Source organism: Psammomys obesus, unplaced genomic scaffold (genome assembly GCF_907164565.1).
Source record: "Psammomys obesus unplaced genomic scaffold, mPsaObe1.curated_primary_1811, whole genome shotgun sequence".
NCBI lineage: Eukaryota > Metazoa > Chordata > Mammalia > Rodentia > Muridae > Psammomys > Psammomys obesus.
Genome location: NW_026592890.1, coordinates 8,836,515 through 8,860,484, shown reverse-complemented (window position 1 = coordinate 8,860,484; position 23,970 = coordinate 8,836,515). Strand labels below are relative to the sequence as shown.

Sequence of the window (23,970 nt, the reverse complement as noted above, 5' to 3'; positions counted from 1 at the left end):
AACAAAGAGAAACTACGAACTCCCACAAATTGTCCTCTCTCTCTCTCTCTCTCTCTCTCTCTCTCTCTCAGACACACACACACACACACACACACACACACACACACTCACACACCAAGAGAGAGAGAGAGAAATAAAACATCCTCTCTTAGGCATTCATTTAAGCTAAGAGCTCTAGAGTCCTGAATGTCATGTCACCACCCTTTAGCAGGAGCACTCAGCTACAGGGTATAAAGGACTGTTCAAAAGCAGTGATGCAATAAAATTTCAGAAGATAATTGTTTTTGCAATGTGGATCTTGTCTTAATAGAGCAGGATAAAAGGAGAAGAGCTCCTATCAAGCCTTGGTGGCTACTGAAAAAATTTCAGGACCAGGCTTCTGAGAATGAAAGAATTATCTTGGAAGTCAGGCGAGCAAGAACTGAAGGAAGGCTGCTATGGAGAGGAGGCATATGTCATCCTGTAGCTTCTTGACTGTTGTGGTGATCAGAATCCTGCTGATAAAGAACCCAGGATTCCTAAGATTCAAATATTCCAGACAACACAACTGAAAAAGAACTTAAAACCACTGAATGCCAAAGGACTCTGTGTCTTCTCTGAGGAAGCATAGGTGGAATTACAGGCAGCCAAGGAACGTGCCTTCCTGAGTCTCAGGGTTCTGAGTCCCAGGGAGCTTGTTGAACATCCCCAGTTTCTCAGTGATGTAATTCATAGGGGAGAGCAAGATTTATTCACCTGGCTCCCAACCCTTCTGAGTGGTGGCAGAGATCAGATCAGAAACAACACTGATAGCATAAACCCTCCTATGAAATACTGGCAAACAAAAACAAAACCCGAACACAAAACCAAAAAATGGGCACATCTTTTTGAAGTATGCAAGCCCCTACAGAAGTGAGGTTATTCCCTGTGCTACAAACATTCAACCTGAAGAGACCATAGAGGGGCAAGTGTTTAGATCAAGAGAGCAGAGACTCATGAGCCAACTGTGATGTATAGACACATCTTCCTCTAGAAACCAAGAGGCCTTTGGAGTCAGGACCCACTTCCTGGAGACCATGATCCTGAAACAAATTCTTGAAACCTATCTGGTCCTTTATCATAACTAGCCATTCCAGGCCTACCTGTCATCTCACCTTGTTGCTGATGTAAAAGAATCTCTGTGCAAGGTGAGGTTGACCATAAACTATGTTTATGTTCAATGAAAAACTCTACGGCCTTGTTCCTGGAAATTCCCCAACCATAGGTGCAGCTGGCCCCAGCTGCCAGGCACACTTTCAAGGTTAGCTAGAAATGCTTGTCTAGTTAGCAAAATAACCAGAAAAACCGACCACCCTGTTCCACTGTTCGTGCCCCTGTATGAGATAACTGCAGTTTTTGCCTTTATAAGCAAGCTGACTCTGAAGAACATTTAGCCATTAAGCTCCCGGGTCTGGGCTGCATCCCTGATTGCGATCAGTCTTGAGGTATGCATTCAATAAAGAAACCATCCATATCTGACTGAGATGGATGCCTAAGTGGTTTATGTGGCTTTCTCTGAACCCCAACAAAAACCACTTCCTGTTTTTCTCAAAACCATACATCACCATACTTTTATAATTAACCACTATGTCACTAAGGAAAAAAAAATTTTTCATGTTTTAGCATATTGAAGGCTTCCAAAATCAATACTGGGAAAGACAATCTTTATTAATATTACATGTCTTATAATATTTAGCACAGGAAATAAGATACTGAGAGCATCAGAAACTTAAAAGACTTCTTTAATGACACTAGTAAAGTAGGATATATTATATTAAAATATTTAGGCAAAACTAAGTATTTTGTCTCTTGTAGATGAAATCAGATGAAGTTTAAGGGAGTGGGACAGCTCACACCTCGCTTGCTGCAGTCTCTCATTAAGGCCGATTTGATTGCTCATTTACTTAATGGGTTTCTTTGTCTGATACTCAGAACATTTACAATAGGAGATTTAAACAAATTAATTTTGATAAATCTCAAGTATCAAGAAAAGGATCACTTTTGTAAAAGTAAACAAAATAAAGCCTATTGATTCTGAAATCCTGCCATGGATTGCCATTTGTTGGGTCAGTAGCCATTTGGAAGGATGTGCACCCAGTCCTTAAGAACAAGGCTCAATCTTCCTCCTAACTTCTGTCCCTGCATAGCCCTGTTAAATAGCAGTGCTAAAAAAAAAATGGTAACAGAAATTTCCATAAAGGCTTTAGCATTTAGAAGAAGGAAAAACAAATAACTTGGTGATGAGGAGAGTGATAAGCAGGAGCTGAGCTGGTTTTTGTGATAGCTAACCTTAAAGTGTATCTGCTAACCAGTGCTAAAGATCAATTTTTAATAGTTGTAGCATCAGTCCCCACAGTGGTTACTAAAAACTGCTCTGATTCAAAGTTATTATCATCTGGTCATGGGGAAAATGAGCTCTTTGTAATTAGAAATTGTAGTATTCAAACCTGTACTGTTGCCCTGTGGATAGCACTCATCATCCCAAGAGCTCTTTCCTTTTCAATCATGAAGCTGTGGTGATTGTACTGACTTTCAAAGGATAATCATTAATTTGGAAGTTAGCCATTAGAACGGGATTTTAAAACCTACTTTCAATCCTCCTCAGTTCCATTTTAATACCACAGTACAATGGTCATTATTTTATATGTACTCAACGTTTTAAGTGTGTTTGCCTACAAGGATGTTTGCCTACAAAAAGCACAATGCACTCACAACCCTCACATCATAAAGAAAAATGATTCCAGTAAGCTGTAAATAAGTTTAAGGGTTGGCACATGATTTGTGTTCCATACCACTACTACTGAACTATAATGAATTTGGTTAGGCATGAAGCTATAATAAAAGTAACTAATAAAGGATTATACATCAGCTATTTCTAAATCTTAGAGTTGGCTAAAGATATAAATATTATATACAAATTATAAAACCAAGGGAAAGGGTTTCCTCGGGTGTTGGAGTGACTTGTTCTAATGTGCAGAGCAGTAAGTAAGGACAGGCAACCGCAAGGTCCTCCTTCTGTGTCAGACAAAGCCTGTGCTTCACCTCTGTTGTTACTTTCAAGATCTTTACCACAGCCTGTACACTGGTGCTGTTATTCTGTTGGATCACAAGATGGCTAGAAAGGATCAGGAGACTGGCTCACAATGGTAAGGTGTAGCTCAGAATTAAGGTAGCTGACTCAGAGTTACCAGCTCTGTAAGTCTAGATAGACATATCTGGGGCTTCAGATATTTCCTTTAAGAACTATAGTCATCTGCACTATAAAGAATTTAATCTAACCATGAATCCCAACAGCCTCTGTGCTAGATGACTTTGTTGACACTCACCCCTTGCCCATTTGTAGGAAGAACAAGCAACTAAAATGCACTCTCCTTGGCCTTTTGCCTTATTTACATGAACATAATCCTCAAATTATGCTTCACTCTACAGTTCTATCTTGGCGTGGGAGATCTCTTTATTACTTTCAAAATGAAAAATGAAAAAATAAATTGGCAACAACAACCAAAAAGAAATCAAGCGAAGGCATTACATTTAATCAGCAGTTTTTGCCTCACCAGATGAAATTATTGTTCAGATGCCTTAATTAAAAAACCCAAGCTGAAATAGTTGAGAATAAAGTTATAACATTTTAAGGGTAGAATCTCCTTAGAGATTGCTAAATCTATTTTAGGAGCACGTGTGTCGGATGGCTGGTTATATAATTGGAAGTTGTTTGTAATACAGCATCCCTTGGTTACTCCAAAGGAGTTAAAAATGGGGCTTGTTAAAAGCATGGGATGTGGTTGGATTCAGGTGGCTTAAATAACTTAATGGAGATGGGTTGGAATGGAAAGTATTGACATTCTACCGTCTTCCTTAGTGAAATCTCACCTAGGGTTAAACTTCAGAATTTAACTCTTGTAGGAGAAAAGGGAGAGAGTTGAAGCTGGTCTTGAATTTCTGACCCCTCTGCGTCCACACACCAAGAGCTGAGATTATGAGTATATGCCAACACACCTGACTCAGATTTTGATCATTAACATTTAATCATACTAAATCCTTTCTAACATTTCAATAACTCTTATGTTCTCTTTTTGTTCATCATGTGACTCAGTTCTACAGTGCTATTGGTATCAGTGTTGTTGATTTCAATAGTTATAGTCTAACATTTCGAAGATTGTGATGAGTTATATAGAGTTTGTCTGGCAGGGAGACATTCTAAGCCCTTGGTAACCACAGCAGCATGTTTTCTGTTACTGTTTGCCCTCACACTGCCAAACCTGCAACTTTCATAGCACTTGAAAATATGGGAAAATTTACTGACCGTACAGATACATACTTTTAACAAAGTTCAAGGCACTTTTCTTAGCTTTTAGACCATATAAAATGGAATGAAATAATACACGTGGGGCAGTTATATCCTTAGGAAGAATTGGACAAAAATACACCAAGTGTGAAGTAATACGAGCCTAGGGATAGTGGTCCATACAGAAAGTGCCAGGAGTCTACAGAGGACTGGAAGGAGGGACAGAGTGGCAGGACAGGGAGACTGTCACCTCACAGGACCATGAGGTAGGAAGGTGGAAGAATAGCATCTTTTATCTTTTGACGAAACAGACTTCCAGAGAGTGTTATCTATGGTTCTCTAGAGGGAAGGTGTCCTAGTAAAATGATGAAGCTTCTGTGTTTGACCTGCCAAGCTGAGCAGTTTCTCACTGAGATTTACATGTGATTGAAGTGGATGGATTCTACATCCTTTATTGATTTCCAGTTGAGACACTATGCAGAGGAGGTAACTCAGGAAGTCACTACTGTCTGGATTTAATATGGAACCACATATTAAATGCACATTCTATGTGCATTGGTCAGACTGGAGCTGTCAAAGAGCTGTCAAATAGCTTACGGTCAGTATAGGGAAAAATAATTCTCTCCCCATGTTACATACAGAGATTTATGCTAGACTTCAGTGATAGCACTGCTTTTGATAATGTTATGTAGTTTTAGTACTTAGCTTATGACACATATGCTCAGAATCTGTGGTCAAGCCTTTACTAAAGGACTACCACCCAGTCATACACCATCAGGACTTCTGGCAGATGATGAGGAAGAAGATCCCTGACTCTGTGCAGTTATTTGTGTCTGGATCCCTGTTATAGTTTAAGAAAGTCTTTCATGCATTTGCCTGCAAATTTCATGATTTCCTTGTTTTTAATAGCTGAGTAGTATTCCATTGTGTAAATGTACCACAATATCTGTATCCATTCTCCAGGTGAGGGACATCTAGGTTGTTTCCATACTCTGGCTATTACTAATAAAGCTGCTATGAACATATTTGAGCAAATGTGCTAGGAAAGATCATCCTGAGTGAGGTAACCCAGAAGCAGAAAGACATACATGGTTTATACTCATGTATAAGAAGATGTATAAGCATCCTAAGGAGGATGCTTAAATCTCATTCAGAAGGGCAAACAGGATACATACCTGAGGTGGTTAAAGAGAGGGAACAGGATGGGAGCCTACCACAAATGTCCTCTGAAAGCCTTCACCCAGAAGGGGATCAAAGCAGACTCACAGCCAAACTTTGTGAAGAGTACACGGAATCTTATCAAATAAGGGTGGGGGGTAGATAGGAGGACTCAGAGGGAACAGGAGCTCCACAAGGAGACCAACAAAGGCAAAAATATCTGGGCCGAGGGGGACCTGCAGAGACTGATGGATCAACCAAGGACCATTCATGGAAAGGACTTATACCCCCTGTTCAGACATAGCCCATAGACAGCTCAGTCTCCAAGTGAATACCCTAATAAGGGGTGCAGGGGCAGTCTCTGACATGAACTCAGCTGCCTGCTTGTAAGGCAGGGTGGCCTTACGAGGCCAAAGAAGAAGAGGATCCAGGCAGTCCTGCAGAGACTTGATAGGTTAGGGTCAAGGTAGTAGGAGAGGAGAACTCCCCCTTTTCAGTAGACTAAGGGAGAGGTATGGGGGGGGGAGTGAAAGAGAGGGCAGGACCAGGTGGAGATGAAGGAGGGGGCTATAATCTTGATAGAAAGTGAATAAATTGTTAAAAAAAAGAAAATGGCAAAATAAAAAACCAAAGTCTTTCCATTTGGTACATTCTGAAAGAGACTGGCAGGGGTTGACTAGGATCGAATCTATTCTCTATGTGATCAAAGGATGTGGTAAGCTGAGGGAGCTTGCAGAGGATAGCTGATAAATGGTGCTGTTTCTGTAGATGGTATTGATTTAAGAAACAACCATAAGGCTGCAGTCAAAAGTGGGCAAGAGAGAAGAATCCAGAACTGCCCAGTGCCAGGCCAGATGATGTGGGAGAAGCTGGACAAAGAAGGATATCCCTTTCTGTGACAACTAAACTGGGTCTATGATGTGGGAACAAGACAGTTATTCAGAGGTGAAAAGGCAAAGCCCGATGCTTCTGTGCTCTTTAGAATTATTTTAGGCAGTCAGAGTGCACTTATGAAAAACAGAAGAAAGAATTCTTGATAGACTAAGATCAGAAAGGAGAGGAGAACCTCCCCTATCAGTGGACTTTTGGAGGGGCATGCATTCAGAAACGGGAGGGAGGGTAGGATCGGGAGGAGAGGAGGGAGGGGCTTATGGGGGGATACAAAATGAATAAAGTGTAATTAATAAAAAAAATAAAATAAAATAAAGGAAAAAAAAAGAATTTTCACTGAGGATGAATTGGACATTGAGTGTCAAAATGCAAAGGTGAAGATTGTCAACAGAAATGTAAGACTGCCGTGGAAGCACATGTCAAGTCTGAGTCCATGTGGTAGAGAAGCAGGGGCACAGCATGAAAGAGCAGCCTGCTGTCCCTCTAGCTCTAAGTAGCCAAGATCCACCCATCTCTCTCCTTCCTCCAGTGTCCCCAATCTGAACCTCTCTTTTCTCTCTCTCTCCTTCCAACTGTGTTTTCATATTAGCAGCAAAGATGACTGGTTGGACTTCTTGGTGTGATGGTAGAGTCTCTTTCCTTTGTATTGTCTGTGTGTATCCCTGGTGAGGGGGTGAGATGAGGCTAGACACACCCGTGCTTTTATCATCTTCTGTGCTGCCAGCTGCTACCCACCTGTGGCTTTTGAAATGAAGTTTCTTTTAAAGATAACAAAACAAAAAAGAGCAACCCCTAACCAAGTTTTCAATTCTCCACAGCCACACTTAGCTCCTGGCCACATACCATTTGCACATGGGTCAGATGAGGCAGACATAAGAAAGCCTCGAGGGCAGCAGAGTTTCATTGGATGTTTTATACAATATTTTAGTGTGTTCATGTTAGTGTGTACCTGTTTTATTAAAATGATTTTTAAGTTTTAAGCCTGTTAGCTAAAATACATTAAAATAACAACCATAAGGATTATGCTGATTTATAAATACCAAAGCAAATAATAGACTTTTTTGTTTTACTTTTGAGATTATAATTGTATCACTTCTCCCTTCCCTTTCCTACATCCAAACCCTCCCATATATCCTCCCTTGCTCTCTTTCAAATTCAGTACATAATTTTAAAAATATGGGCTTTATGACTTATGGACATTATAAAGGTTTTCAGCATTTTTCAGCAAAAACAAAATCAAACATAAAAGTAAAGAGAAAACTTGGTCCATGGTTATGTTGCTGAGACAAAAGTAGAGAAGGAAAACTATTAAAAAATGATAGAATTATAATGCAAAGGAATGGTAGAAGCCAATTGTCAAAAAGATTTATCATGTCAAAGGGCCTTTGGCTCACCGTGGCTTTAACTTCTCTATTGAGGTAGAAAGAAAAACTCAATGAAAGCAGTATGTTTTATTTGTAAAACCATTGAAAAGTGAGCTAATCTTCATGGTGTATGATGAAATACCTATGCCAACTTATAGATGGCTTGGCACTAGGTGTTGAAAATGTTGTCTGTGGGGAAAACACCCTCTGTTTTCATCACATTCATTGTGGCTCTTTGTAAAAATCTGTCATTATTGCATTTGTTTACTGCTGACATTTTCTCACAGAAGAGGGTGTTGTGAGGGTCAGTGGACCCTGCTGGAGTCTCCAACCACTTCTTCCAGCCTTTTGTATGTACTTCTGCCGTAATGCACGTGACTCACTGTGTTCCCCTAGAGGTATCTGCATATGCAGCCTGGAAGTTAACTGTCAAGGGGCGCCATCTATATACTTAGGGAAAAGCCATCGCTACACGGGTGAAGTCTTCTCAGTTCATCCGCTTTGGGTAGCCCATGCTCTCTAAGTAAGCCAAAAAGTCTTTGCATCCCCAGGGTAAATTTTGTTGAATTACATTTTGGGTTGTGTTGGAGACCTTATAAGGTGAGGATAGATGTTTAAGACTCTCCAGGAACAGAATTCTTAAAACAGGAAGAAAGAGCATGCCCATTACTCTATATTCTAAGAACATTTTAGAATTCTTAAGTGTAGACACAGGCAGTTCAGTTTACTGTAGGTTAACCTCTACACATTCGTCAATTCCTAAGTTTTTCCAAAAATGTCCTTCCTGAGAAACGGAGTTTCACAAGATGCATTAAAAAAGAAAGCATCAGCAGCTAGGTCAAGTTCAGAATGTGCTCTGTTTCATCTGGCCTCATGTGGACCCACAGAATTCTGAGGTGTCACACCAGGGGCTTGACCAACTACGAGAAACCCCAACATTCTACCTAAACAGCTTTCAAAGTTCTGCAGTGTTGTGTAAATCGTGGTGAACATTCACTTATCAGTCTATGGTTAGAGGTACTAAAATAGCCAAATCATTTTAAAACTTCTGTGGCTTTGAGTTTTAAAAGCCCTTCCTGTCAGAATGCTGAAGGATTTAAAGATGGAGATGCTGACTGTCTGCAACTTAATTATGTAAGGTACAGTCGGAGGTATGTATGTGAGGAATATATCTCTATCTATGGTACAGATACATGAAGGATACCCACCCAAATACCCATTTGGTAAACTACAACAAAGGGATCTAATTTATATGCTGTTTAAATTTTCTGTAGGCCTCAGCTTATTATGTAAAAAGAGGAATGTGTTGTAAGCATAAGCCACTTCAATTACTTTGACTAATGAAGAAGAGACCTAGAGATTAGGAGAGCAAAAGATATTTAAGGTCCCAAATGAGGTGGAGATGGGAGATGAACCCTAGTGACTAGAGGTGCCAGGTCCCTGCTGAAGGCTTTTGAGGCCTTTCTCATAGTCACCCTGCTGTTGTCTCTGGAGTAATGACTCTGTAACAGAGTTTCAGCTGCAGGCTCATCAGTCAAGCCAATGGGGACACTGACGAAGTTGTGGGGCGTTTGCTCTCATCCCTGCCCAGTATAGTCCAGGCCACAGCAGGACACAGAGAAGCTTGCCCAATGTAAAGTGTGTCACACTGCCAGAAAGGTAGGGAACCCACTCTGAAAGGGGCTCTCGTGATTCACCTGAAACCCCAGCTGCTTGGCTAAATGAAGGCAACAAGCTTGAAATGTCCTCCGGTCTGGACTGCCTGCCCTTGATCTCCCTTAGACTGGCTATTAACCGGCAGGGTCTGGGTAGCAAGGTGTAATGAATTGCATGTCATCCCACTGGGCTTCCAGGGCACTGGCGCGGCATGCAGTATTTTGTGACTGGCCTCTCAAGGACTTAGTGAAGGCTGAGCAGGCAGAGGTGGAAGGTGCCTTCTGATGCAGCATCAGCTGAGATAATACCAGACACTGCTGTCGCTATGCTGGAATTAGGAGGCTCCAGTTCCCCAAATTTCTTTTAATATTGAGTAACTGGCGATTTCCTGTACCCACAGTGCACCTGACAATTGCCCTGACTTCCTTTTGGAAAGATTTTCCTTTTCTTTCACCCATCCTTCTGCTATTTTTATTGTTTAAGCTTCACAGGCGGTTATGAAAATTGTAGGACTCAATGTTTTACCCATTGTTGATAAGTTTTAAGAGTGAAGAAATAAGGTTCTTAACACAGGCTAGAGCTGTCACTGTTCCTGTGATCTTTTCACAGACAATCATTTATTATGTTACAAACATTACTGTAACATTGACTCAGGGCTCTGTGTTTTAATTGTGACCTACATATATTTCATATAATAATTATATTGTTATATATTAACAGTACAATATTCATAACTTGGATATCTTGCCCACAAAGGCAATAAAGCTACAGAGAGGTGTCAAAATACATACTTAGCATCAATGCAAACGTATTTATAGATTGTCTGTCCTTTCACACTGGCAGCTAAGAATGCATTGCTGAGGAGCAACCATTATAAAAATATATTGTAAATGCATCAGAATGTTCCTTATTTTATTGTACAAAGTTCCATCAGCTACAGAGTTAGCAAAGCTGAGTAAATAAATGGCAGGGTCTTCTGCTGTTTGCTCATTGTCTCTGTACTGTTTTTAGTCAACTGTATGCATCTCACTGACCAACACTTTTCATTCATTATCATAAGAAATGCTTATTCTTTCTAGATGCTTCTTACGATATGATTTTAAAATATGAACACATGTTTACATCATGGCAATTTTCTTTCCCACCCCCAGCAACAACTAGATAACGATCTAAAAAATATTAAGTTGGGAAAATTAAAATTTAGAAGGTTCTCATTGTACTGTAAGAGCTTCTAGTCAGTTCTTTTCAGACACAAAGGTATCAGATGTACATAAACGGTTTCCCTTGCCTAAGGAGCAGTACTTTGAGCATATTGACACTTGAGAGAAATGATTTGATTGGATTGATTTTTAATTATTTTTATTTTTATTAATTACAGTGTATTCACTTTGTATCCCCCCTGTACCTCCCTCCCTTCTCCCCTCCGAATCCCACACTCTCTATTCCCCACCCGTGTCCCTCCCCCAGTTCACTGATAAGGGAGGCCCTCTTCCCCTTCCCTCTGATCCTAGTCTATCAGGTCTCATCAGGAGTGGCTGCATTGTCTTCTGTGACCTGGTAAGGCTGCTCCCCCCTCAGGGGGAGGTGATCAGAAAGTAAGCCAATCAGTTCTTCTCAGAGACAGTCCCTGTCCTCATTACTATGGAGGCCACTTAGATACTGAACTGCCATAGGCTACCTCTGTGCAGGGGTTCCAGGCCATCTCTATGAGTGGTCTTTGGCTGGAGTATCAGTTTCAGAAAAGATCCCTGTGCCCAGAATTTTAGGATATGTCGCTGTCCTTGTGTAGCTCCTGTCCTCTCCAGGTCCTACTATCTCCCACTTCTTTCATAAGATTCCCTGTACTCTGCCCAAAGTTTGGCTATGAGTCTCAACATCTGCCTAGATACCTTGCAGGGTAGAGCTTTTCAGAGGCCCTCTGTGGTAGGCTCCTGTCCTGTTTCCTGTTTTCTCCCTCCTCAGATGTCCATCCTCTTTGCCTTTCTGAGTGGGGATTGAGCATCTTAGCCAGAGTCCTCCTTCCTGATTAGCTTCCTTAGGTATACAGATTTTAGTATGTTTATCCTATATTATATGTCTAATATCCACTTATGAGTGAGTATATACCCTGTGTGTCTTTCTGTTTCTGAGATATCTCACTCAGAATGATCTTTTCCAGTTCCCACCATTTACCTGCAAATTTCATGATTTCCTTGTTTTTTATTGTTGAGTATGATTTTTTTTTTAATGTTCACTGTTTTCACTCTGTTTGAGTGGCAATTGTCTAGCTAGAGAGAATGTTAACAAAATGCAAAGCTTGCACTTCTGCACAGGCTGCAGGATCTGTTAAGCTCCACAGGGTTCAGGACTCTTATTTTATATGTTAGGGTTTTTGGCAAGTGTTTCCTAGAAACCCAGCAACTGTGGTCTGATCACTCATATCATGAGGGAAAGGCTGGCTTGGCTGTGCAGATGTGATTCTGAGAGGAAAAGATCTTGAATCTTCACTGCTGTGTACAGAAGCATGAAATAGGATTCAGGGGCAGCAGCCTCTGCATTTTCCAGAATCTCGGAGTTTCCTGTCCTCGTCTGTCTTCAGCAGAGAGGATGGCATTTAATTTCCCAGGGCTGCAAATACTCTGGCCCAGCTCTTGGCGACAGACTGTTTACTTTGATGAGTAAGACACAGGGCTGTTGTCAAGAAAAGGACACTTAAACCCTTTTCAACATAAAACTAAGTTTTCTAAATGGTTATCTCCTCCTTGAAACGTTCATTCTTCTAATTTCACAAAATCCTCCTGCAGAGTTAGTTATGCGGCTTGCCTCTAATGGGCTTTTATAGTGGGTGTCTTGGCTCAGTCTGGACCAGCACTGACTGGGTACTTTCTCTGCTTTTTCCCAACAGTTAAACCCACCTACAATAGCTTTTATGTCTACTGCAAAGGTCCCTGCCACAGGATCCAGCCAGGAAAGCTCCGTGTTCAGTGTGGCACCTGCAAACAAGCAACCCTCACCTTGGCCCAGGTAAGGAAGCAGGAGAGAGTCCTCATAGGGACTGCTCTTGGCCAGATTAATAAATGTGATTCTGTGGAGCCAGGACTGGATGTGAGTGCTGATGACATCCAAATTTCATGTCAAGTATAGCCTTCCCACTAGGTTTCTCTCTGCTCTGTAAGTTTAGCTGGTCACAGCCACGCCCACCCCTACAACATGCGCGCGTGCATGCGCGCGCGCACAAACACACACACACACACACACACACACTGTCTGTCTTTTTTTTTTTTTAATCAGTTCAGACCTGCAGAAAAGCTGGGTTGAACCTATTTGCAAAAGTAGTGGGCTTACACTGTGCTGGAAGAGACTATGGAAGAACATCTTTGAGAACTGGAAATGTGCCATACTAGGACTTAGATAGTGGCATCATGGCTACACATGACAGAACACACTAGAGGGCTCATGTATGAACAGTGCACTGAGGTTGATCAATCAGGCTACAATTTCCTGCTACTAATAGTAAAATCAGGGCAGAAAGTTGTAGAGCCTTGGCCCCAATGTATGCTCTCCCATGGCCTTCTGCTTGACACCCTACAGCCCAGCCTACAGGTGTTCTCATGACTTCAAATCATAAAAAGATTAATACCACTGTGTGGCCATGATCGTTCTCTGACACTTAGAATCCACTGTTCATAAATAAAGTTTGGTGGGACCCAGGCTACCTCCTCTGTACCTGACATCTGTGGCTGTGTCCATGGACACAGGTAGGATGACCTGTAGAGCCTGAAGTATGTATTGGGAGAAAATGCTTGCCAGGCCTTGCCATAAAACACAAGGGCAACTGCTGAATAGGTTCCATGATACCTCAGTGGCAGACTATGGGAGGTGGAGGAAGGCCTGAGTGTGTGAAGTCCTGCCTGAATGTGTGCTTATGACATGAGCTGGCCATGTCAAGGATTGTAGCCTCAGCCCAATAGGAAATAGCAAATATCTCCCACCCATGGGATAAGGCTCAGAGGAAGAGTAAACCTCTCTCTGGTCCATGTACAGATGTTGATAGTTTGTACAGAACATGTGTATCACTGGTTTTTTTTCCCTAGACATTTATGTTCTGAAGACTATTCCCCTACAGAGACAGCTCCTACTGATTAAGTAAACCTATTTCCCTGATCCAGCCGTGTACCACAGCCACGCCTTCTTGTTTATCTGTATGTAATTACCTCCATGTTAGCTGCTCGATTGTATATATTAAACATGCTGAGCATCTGAACTCCTGCAGTTTCTCCATCAGAGAGCACAGTCTACCTGATCTCATTTTGTCTGTATGCCCATGGGTCTCTGTGTTTTGTCTCTTTATTCCCTTACTACCGGAGTCAGGTCTGTCCTTGGAGCTGTGCTGGATGTGGCAGCAGATTGTGATGCAGATGTGGCACTGGGCAGTAGCATTTGGGATGTCTGGTCATCACAGTGCGCAAGCACAGGCATAAAAGCACCAAGATCGAGACTCCAGTGATAGGGTCCATTCTGAGTTCAGGGTGCAGGCGATGGGGAGACAGGGCAAGTTCCGATCAATGAGAATACGGAGGATTTGTTTAAGACCTTGAAAAATAGCAAATAAAGGAGTATTGCCTCAGATTGGGATTCAGTTTCTCCTGGGATGCAGTATTTTACCTAAGTAATGAAATGCGCTAAAAAGCTGTGTCATTTCATCTGAAGCAATCGCTGCAGACTCTTCCCTAGAGTTCTCACTGAACAGGCCTCCTGCCTAGGATCAAGCTGTGTGGGTCCAACAGAAGTGTTTCTTCTACCTGCTCCTCTTTATTTGTACTCATCCTGATGGCTCCCAGTGGTGGAGATGTCCTCCCTTTCTGGCGTATCTTAATGCAAGCCCAGTAGCAGTTTAAGCCTTCTCATGCATTGCATCATTTATTTCATAGCAACACTCTAGGTTAAATGCTGTTAGTAATCCCATTTTTTGATTTGAGGAAGCTGAGTCTTAAAGGGATCCATGAAAACCAGAGCTTAGGAGCTGGGAGTTTGAACCCAGAGTGTTTTGTATGCATTAATAAGCTGTTAGAATAGTTTGATCTTTTTTCGCCATACAGATATCTATATGCAAAGGAACAAACACACACACAAAGCACAGACATCAGGCAGGTGATAAAATGTGATGTTAGATCACATAAGGTGGCATGGGAGGGCAGATCCATGGAGAGGCCAGCCTGAGAGTTAGCAAGCTATGGGATGAGATTCATTGTGTCTGAATGTTTTTGTTTTTAATCAAGAGAATCATAAATATGTACTTTTATGTGTAATTTGTCATTTGAAAATGTGATCTGTGTGGGCAATCAGATAACGGAAATCACCCCCCCCCCACCCCGGACATAAACAATAGCAAAACCCTGCAGCTTGTCTCAATGTGTCCATGGTAGGTACCACATAGTATGTTGGTGCTAGATGTTGACCAGAGCCTGCATGAAATAAGCAGCCAGGAAGAGTCAGACAGGCAGTATGATGTCTGGTTGAAAAACAGCCATGGAGCCAGAATGCCCCTGGAGAAGCCAGAATGCCAGTTCTCTGTATACTACATTTGTCAACTTGGAGACAGCCATTTCCTGGTATGACATTATATATCTTTGGTTGTAGGGAGACTGTGTCAGCATAAAGGATTCTTAAAACTATTCAAAACACATCTAAAAGTGTCAACCCTTTATCATCATTATTCTGTCATTCAAACATGGACTTACCTACATGATTACATGTTTATTTGTGAGTTGGCATGAAAACCCAGGAGTTAGCAGATGTGTCCAGGAAGCTCTCTTTCCCTCATTGGTTCTGAGGCAGCTGGGATTGCAGCTTTGAGTGGCACTCTAAGATGAGGTCCCAGCACTCTGTTCTCCAGGACCATTCTCAGGAATGATGGTGTTGGTCCAGAGCTCTCACTCTGCCCCTTCTCACATGCTGTCTCCAGGACAAAGCAGGTAATGTTGAATGTTGCATCCATTTTTGAACTTTTTTTTTTCATACATTGGCTTCAAGATCCACACCCTTTTGAAACCTCTCTGACATATTTGAATTCTCTTAGCCTTATTGATTATTATATGTTTGCAACAGTTTGCTAGTTTCATTATTTGGGTTCTGTATCTGTATTTTTCTCTGATTTCTATAATATGTTTACAAAGTAGTCTGTCTAACAAATAGGCTTCATGAGGTTAAGTGAGACCCCAACATCACAGTTATCAAGCACTGGAGCAAGAAGTGAAAAGTCTTCTCTGCTTTGCCCACAGCCCTAGCCTTTCCTAGGATAAATTGCTTACTGAGAAAATCCAAAAATCAGTAGTCTTTTATTTAACCACTTTCTGTGTACTAAAATATCACTTAAAACATACATGGAAAATATTCTTAAGGACTTAGGAAAATGGAGACAGCATAATTTAAAGATGGTTCTTCCTCACCCATATTTCAGATGTAGTGTGCCTGCTCTGAAAGAGAGGAAATCGTTTGCTTCAATCCTGTGACTGAAATGACAGTTCACATAATTGAAGGCACACAGTCAGTGGGGGACAGTGGAGCTGCTGCTTAGCCTGTGAGCTTCACTGTGGCACTGATGCAGCAGGAGCTGTATTTTACCAAGAGGAACGATTCCTACATAAATAATAGGCAACTATTAGGGTTTTTTCCCAATTCTGTATAAAAAATCATCAGCTTATACAATGTTTTCTGTTTATGACAAAAAGAGAATATGGGATCATATGTAGGTGACTAATTACAAAAAAAATTGGCATGTGGTTCACATAAGAATATATGCAAAGAGTTTTGTTAAAGGAGAAAAAAGTTGAATCATCTTAGCCACCCGAGTTACTTTTGAGCATACAATTCCTTTCTCCTGTCTAGAGAACTCTTACTGCAAAGAGTTGTGTGCCTGCAGCATGTCTTTGTGGCCATCTCAACATATTCTGCTGTCATTAGAGACCCATTACTAATTTTGATATCTCCCCAATGCTATGTACACTGGGCATGTAGCAGCAATGAGCCACTTACACATGATAGTTCAGTTTAAACTACACTTCACATTAAATATGCTGTCCCTAATAAAGTGGCAAGGAAGATGGACATTAGCCATTTCTCTCCTGAAGGGAAATTGGAGTCTGAGGTTTTGACATGACCTTGCAAGTGAGTTGAGAATCAACTCACACACCAGGTTCTCTACCATTTCCAAATCAAAATATCCTTTTCATTTCACAGTGACCTTGACCAGGGTTTCAACTAGATGGAGGTATCTTTAGAAATGTGAGTACTTGCTGGAAAATAGTGAACACAGCTGATTGAAAAAGCATGGCAGGCATTCAATTTTTCAACTACTTCTTCAAAGATTACCCACTTGGGGCCGAACAGGAATGAGACAGGGGCTGCACAGCAGGGGTTGCTCTCCGTGTACTATTGTTTCTGATTGTATTTTTGAGCAGTTAAATGGGTAATTTAAAATGACTCATGCCACTGTTCCAAAGATTTCCCTAGGACCTGCTCCTGTCAACCAAAGCATTCCCAGGGACATTATGACCTTTAACATTTTGCCTGGACTGGTGACTTTAGTTAGAGTAGCTGCTGATAAGAGAGCTCTGTTGTTCTGAGGGATCCTCCAGGCTCCCTGCAGGCTGTGTGTCACTAGTCCTAATGGGCCCCCTTTTCTCTGAGGGTGGAGTACCAGATCTGCTTTCAGTGTCACTCAGCACTACCCACGTTCTAGGGGATGGGAAGACACTGACCCACCTCATCGGAAATAAGCTTCAGATATACAAAAGGTATTTACAGAGTCAAGTCATTGTCTCCACTAATCCTTGGAGGATGGAGCAGATGCAGCTGGGAGCTGAGAGAGTGTACGTGTGTGCACTTGTTGCCTTGGAATATTTGCCTGGGAGCAAGGCCCGCCCAAACCTTAGTTTCTGATTAAAGCCACAAATGGACAATCTGCCTAGTGCCCACTCCGGGTTGCCAGCGTTATCCAACACTAGCATCTCTTTGTTTTGCACTCAGTTTGTTAGTCTTAATCAGAAGCCAGGAGATCATGGCAGCCAGGAAGTTTGGATGATATTTCCCCCACAATCACTATAATTACTTTATCTCAAAAAGAACTTTATCTTTGCCACCCTAATGAGATAGTCTGCCTCGGAATAGCATTAAAGCTAAAAGGTTTCTGATGAGAAATGGTGCAATAAATAGAAGAAGATGTAAAGTGCCTGGCATGATGGATTTTGTTTAAAATTGGTTTATAGATTAGGCAAAATTTATGTGAGGAAATTTATTAAGAAATATAGTTTAAATGTATAATCATTCTTAAACTTAATATTTGCTACAGATTAATTGTTGGTCAGGAGTCTCCTTGCCTGGGGAGCTACACATATCTTTGTAATGGATTGCAGTCTTGGGTCATATCTAAGTTTACTTTCTTTCTAGTTTCGTCATCAGATGTTATTGCCCCGTATGCAATTCTCTTGTCATGTTGACTGTCAGCCATTTCTGAAGCTCCAGAGTATAGCAAAGGCTCTCTACACACTACTGCATACTTCCGGAAGTCTCTCTGGCGCCCGTTGTATGTGTCCGAGTGTGAAATGCCTGCATTTCATTTTGCTCAGTGCTTGCTAGGAGGCCTACATACAAGATCCCTGTGTGTGAATTCATCTCCTGGTAGCTGCAGCACCTAAGCCAGGGAATACATGCAGCTCAAGTGTCTGCAGAGAAGAGGCTGAGGCAGTGCTGGGCTCACCTCCACCTCTTGGCGCACATTTTTTTCTGCCTGAGCTTTCCCACCGCTTCAACAGCCTTCTGCCTCTGGCCTTTTCGCTGCTGCTCAGCCTGCTTACTCAGCTGCTGCTCTCCGTGGTGCTGATCAGTTCTATTTGGCGACATCTTGAGGGAAGACAGAGAAAACAGTATATAGTAGCCCAGGAAATCTGAGGCTCTCAGAGGACACAGCTCGTAGCATATATTGTATGTAAAAAAAATCAACTAGCTTGTGAATACATTATTACATTAGGTTAAGTGGCTATTTGAAAAATCAGATTTGGGTGATTCCCAGCACCCCAAAAAACTCAGCTTCTACAAATGGTCACAGGGCACACACATAATGGGCATGATTGGTTAATGTGCTGGACGTCTTGAGTTTTCAGTACACTGAGGCTTGTTTTAATGACTCTCAGTAGATTGTTCATTGTCTGTCTGTGTTTCTCTTGGGAAAGACAAAAGTAAGATCATAGAGGGGACAGAGGGCACAGGACAGGGAAGAAGGAAGGATGGGCAAGCAGAAACCTCACCCAATTCTGGAGCATTCGGTGGGGCAAAGCTGCAGCCACACCTGACACTCAGACTATGAGAGAGCATAGAGTTACTCTGGCACCAACTGCTGAACACAGGGGGTTAACTTAACATTTAAAACCAGACAATCTATGAATAGTTTTTAGTGTAAGTATATCCACCAAATTGAATGGACTATAACTTTGTTTTTTTTTTTTTTTTTTAATTTTAAAAACTCTCTGTAATTCAAGTTGAAGCCAATACCCTCTACTTTGTTCAGAGACAGTATTTCTAGGACAGCACTGCCCTCATAGCTGGGATATTTGCATGTTGATCATGACCCTGAAAGAGGGGAGGGCCTGCAGTTGGCCTTGGAGGAAGGTGCATAGGTGAGTCAGACCAAAATCCGGAGAGACCGATGCCAGAGGTAGAGCTGAATATGTATGTGATGACGGGAAAAAGGCTTAAAATAGCCGAGGACCCTCCCTAGGGCGTGATGCTGACACCTTGATTAGGAAGAATCAGCCCCAGCCATAGTGATATTTGTAATATAATAAATGAAAGACTGTTTCTGAGAACCCTGGGTTACTATGAGCCAAAGCCACTCATCCTCAGAAAGACAGAAAAAGAAGAGTAGAAAAGTGTGGAAGATGCAGCAGACTAAAAAGAAATTGTGTCTCTTTTGTTATAATATCATCAGTAGGAGCATTTCACAGAATTTATAAGACAAGAAATGTAAAATATACAAATGTCTTTTTAATAAGTAAAATGTGGTTTATAAATTAAAACAAATTTAAGAAATTAGTGAAATATTACTAGCTGAGCTGCGGGCAATTGTTATAAATTGCCCTTTTCTCCCCTCTGTTGTCTAAATTTTTACACAGACAGCTTTGTCACATGCCTGTATTTCACAACAAAAAATTCTTATGTCTTACTATTATTTGAAGTAATTTCAGTTAATCCAACCCTGCAGAAATGATGTCAACGTTTCTAATTCATTAAGTATTTAATCTGACTAATTCTTTTCATTTAGACTCCAGTGGCAATTGCCATTACGGGTTTTTGTTTGTTTTTGGTTTTGTGTTTATGAGACCTTTCAGACGTAAGAATTGGTATTTCCCCCTCCTCCTCCTCCTCCTGTTCCTCCTCCTCCTCCTCCTCCTCCTCCTCCTCCTCCTCCTCCTTATCCTTTTCCTCCTCCTTCTTCTAGGCTTTTGTATAAATTTACTTTCACAACTCTAGGAAAAGGAAAGAGTAAAAGAACACCATCCTTGCAGAAGCAGATGTCCCAGCATAGCTTTATAATCCCAAAATAAAGACTAAGGGACCTCTGGAGAGGCCAGCGCAGAACCTCTAGGCTGCCACTCACAGTTCTTGCTTTGCTATCCAACTCTGCTCCTGACCCATGTTACTAGCTGAAATTCTCTAAACTGTAAGCATGGAAAGTAAAGAATTAATTCTGAAAAATATAAATACTTGTTTCATATGTGTATGAGTTAAGTTCATTATTGCATTGTTTCTCAACTACGTGGCTTTCTATATTATGAATGATCATTTTTGTGGCTATGACTTATTGTCTACCAATAAACCAGAGCTTGAACTTGGCATCTTACGTGTGTCTGTCAGTTACTTTTTTTGAGCAGTTCATTTTTTCTCCTAAGTTTCATATCTGCCAATCAATGTCACAATGAGGGAACTAATATCTATGCTATTTGCTTTTGAGTTAGAAGATATTAAAGGTTATATATAATCTGTCAGTTAGTAGCGACATGTAGTTATTAATGGACTTAATTAGAAATTAGTTGAGTTACATAAAAATTTATTTCTTTTACAGTAGGATACATTTAAAACACCTATCATGTAAATATTTATTGAACTACCTAGACTGTTTTGACAGATCACAACCTACAAGTATGTCTAAAGTGTAAAGGAACAGACAGGGTTTTCTGAAGAAAAACCTCCAGAGAAAGTATTTTAATTGCCATTACATTTACTTTGTAAAAGCCGTATTGCTTTGCTTACTGGCTCAAATGGGTCTATTAATGTCTGATGGCATTAATAGAACTACAACAGGCATGACCCCTTAAGGTCAGTATTGTCCTTCCAAGCACCAGCTGGACCATTTTGATGTCACTGTCCTTCATGGTCTTTGTGTATTGCGGTATCAAGTCTGCATAAGGGGTAGAATAAGGAGAGGAGATGTTCTGGGTAGCAGTGACCAGTGGCAGCCATGTTTGTTATGAGTGTTAGGCAGTAGCGACCGATAGCTACCATGTTTGTGGTGGGTACTGTGTGGGAATGACTGGTGACAGCCATGTTTGTGAATGTATAATTGTTTTAGATCACATTCACAGCCTCACCAATTTCATTAGTGAGTACACATTTTGCTTTCATGTTTGTATTAGCATCTTTTTTTTTTTTTTTTGAGACAGGGTTTTTCTGCATAGCATTGTCTGTCCTGGACTCGCTTTGTAGAACATGCTGGCCTCAAACTCACAGAGATCTGCTTGCCTCTGCCTCCCTGAGTACTGGGATTAAAGGTGTATGCTAACACACCCAGCTTGTATTAACATCATTACTCTGGCAATTTGGCCAGACTTGAAATTGTTTTGGTGTGTGAAATGCTACATTTTTCAATGGTTCGTTCTACATACAGTTGTGACTGCCTGATCCTTTACAGAATGAAACTGATATATTATCCATTTTACCACTTAGAAGCTTTATCAAGAATTGGGGAAATAAAAAACATAGATCTATAGTGCAGTGGGTTAATTTATTTGTTCTTTGCTTAAGAAGTAAATTACTTCAAAACCTCGCAGGGGAACATAAACAGAATTTAGCAGTCTTGTCTCAGGCCATAGTAGATTTTTTTGTCAATGTTTTGTTTAAAAAAAAAAGAAGCCAAGCATATTGTCCCACACTAATAAACTGAGGGAGACAAGGGAGTCACATTGAAAATTCTATTCTGGAGCCAGGCAGGGCATTCAGCACAGGCTTGAGATCTGTGCACATTATTTTACTGAAGCCTTTGTACTCATGAATGCATTCCTTTTCCGCCTGGGAATATCAAGCTACCTGCATAAATGTATCATTAAAGCCAGATGCGAAATGGAGAGGTTAATTGAGTATACTTGGGTCACACAGTGAGAAGAAAACCAAACCGAGAATTAATTCGAGGGAACTGGAACGTAGGTCCTTGTGGAAAGCACCTATATTAGGTTACATAAGTTTTCTTACCAGGGCATGGAGAGAATTGACACTGCTCTACAGCCTCTTCCTGAAGAGTCAGTTTTATCTGACTACACTTCCTGAGGCAGGATCAAGATTCAGGAGAAGCATGAGAGGTGAAACCTGGGATCTCCTTCAGTGCAGTGAGAAAAGGCTCATGCACTTAAACAAATGAAATTGTGGAAAGGAGAACTGGTCACAGGTTAAGAATTTTCAAGTGAGTAGCCAGCCATGTCAGTCTGTTTTAATGTGACATACCAATGAAACCATAGCCTTTGATATTAGCCTGTCAGCAAAGGCCACACACACCTCCTAATATCATTAACATCCTACCAACATTTATTGGTGTGCTTGAACTAAGGGTTCTCCTAAACAGTATCAAATAATTATATTTCTAGCTAGGGTCAGAATCACTCTCGATTTTTGTACACTATAAATCATCAGTTGGCAGGAAGAATTTCACATTCATCTAGAAAGCCATTCTAATAACTATGCACTGACCTATTGCCTATGAAGTGACCTGCAATTAAAATAGTCAGACTTGGCCAGAATTGAAAACTGGCATCATCAATTTAGAGACAGACAATGTCCCCTGTCCCCATGATAAGCTAAAAATGTGAGTAGTTTTGGTGAAGGTCAGAGAAACCAAGTGTCATATAACCTACAAGTTGTATGCTGTTGCTGTAAGCAGATAAACTGTGCATAAATATACTAAGTTAAAATGCGATACAAGCTCATCAGATAACTAGAGTGTGACCAAAAACCTAAAACAGACCTTATCCCTTGAGTGTCCCTGTATTTATTCACAAGATTCAGTTCCAAAAGTATGGGAATCGCCTGTCTATGTGCCTTATATAGTACACAAAACATGGTATGCATGTGTGATGCATATATTCCTTTAAGAGTTGAAGGCTTGATAGTCCCTGCTTAGCTTATCTTTTTTTCATTCAGAAATGGTTTTTAAAATCATCTCTCTAAAGCCCCAGGCCTGATAGAAGAGTGTTTGGTCACATGGGCTTGCTGGCCGGCCTTTTGATAGAATCTCACTTCCACTGCTAAGCTGATATAGCTCCTCTTCCACCCCTGAGCTTTTCCTGTCCTCCACCACAACTTTCTCTGTTGCCCCTGAGCTTTCAAGGACATCTTGGGCAGAATGGAACATGGTCTTGGCGTAGCTCTTTCACATTTTTTTTTTTTTTTATGGTGAGCATCCATATGTCTTACGAACTTTGGGACACAGGCTGAACCCAGCATGCTCATTGTAATCAGGTAACACACCTCTCAGAGTTTCCAGGACCTGACCCACTCCAGCCCTGAGCTCACGGATCATGCCCAGTGTGCCCTATAACAGCTGTGTCATGCTCTCTCAGTCATTCTAACATGATTTCCCCATTTGATTTAAAATGCAGTGGGTGTCCTATTGTGCGATGTAGATACTCACAGAGCAGAACCCCCCTCCAGGACTCCTCATGCCTTTTCTCTAAGCCATCTCTGGTAAGGCAACCTGTATGCAAACCGGTTGGTTAGATTTTTAGAACTTACACCATGTTCCTGGCAGGCTGTGTAAGGGAATTCTCAGAATATTTTGCTAGTTTTTATATGATATTAACACTGCTCTAAAAATTCAAATCTATTCCAAATTATATACCATTTTCTGGACTTGTGATTTGCATATAGAACTCAGACTTCTTTTGGCTGTTAATACCTATTGCATTTAGTGCTTCAGTTGAAACTTGAAATGGTGTGTTATGTTATTTAAGCTAAGTGTGTAGAACCTTTAAGAGTTAAAATATATTTTTAATCTCAACATCTTTATTGATATTCTAATGATGTGAATTTGAAAAGATGGGCACCACAGTGGCCATTCTATTATCGGAGAAAACTCTATGATGTTCTCAGACAGAGTAAGGGCTCCTAAAGGTGCATCATTATCTTTAGCGTGCCATACTTGTTTAGCCTCCCTGAGGCATTTAGAATATTTCAGATAATACAGGATCACTGCCATCAGAAGATGATCTTCTGTTTCCTTTGATTTATGTTTTGGAGTTTCCAGCTTGCTGGGGACATGGATGCCACTGACATGTTCTTTGATTAATGTCATGGTAT

The 23,970-nt window shown here is 41.1% G+C and overlaps 1 protein-coding gene across 3 annotated transcripts in view; it reads left to right on the top strand.

Moving 5' to 3' along the window:
* Positions 1 to 23,970, top strand: part of Prkn (parkin RBR E3 ubiquitin protein ligase) — a 1,244,902-nt gene that overhangs the window by 478,053 nt on the left and 742,879 nt on the right. For all 3 annotated transcript variants that reach the window (XM_055615985.1, XM_055615986.1, XM_055615987.1), the window contains exon 4: positions 12,257 to 12,375. In XM_055615985.1, the coding sequence (XP_055471960.1) occupies positions 12,257 to 12,375 (119 nt within the window). The remainder of the gene's footprint in view (positions 1 to 12,256; positions 12,376 to 23,970) is intronic.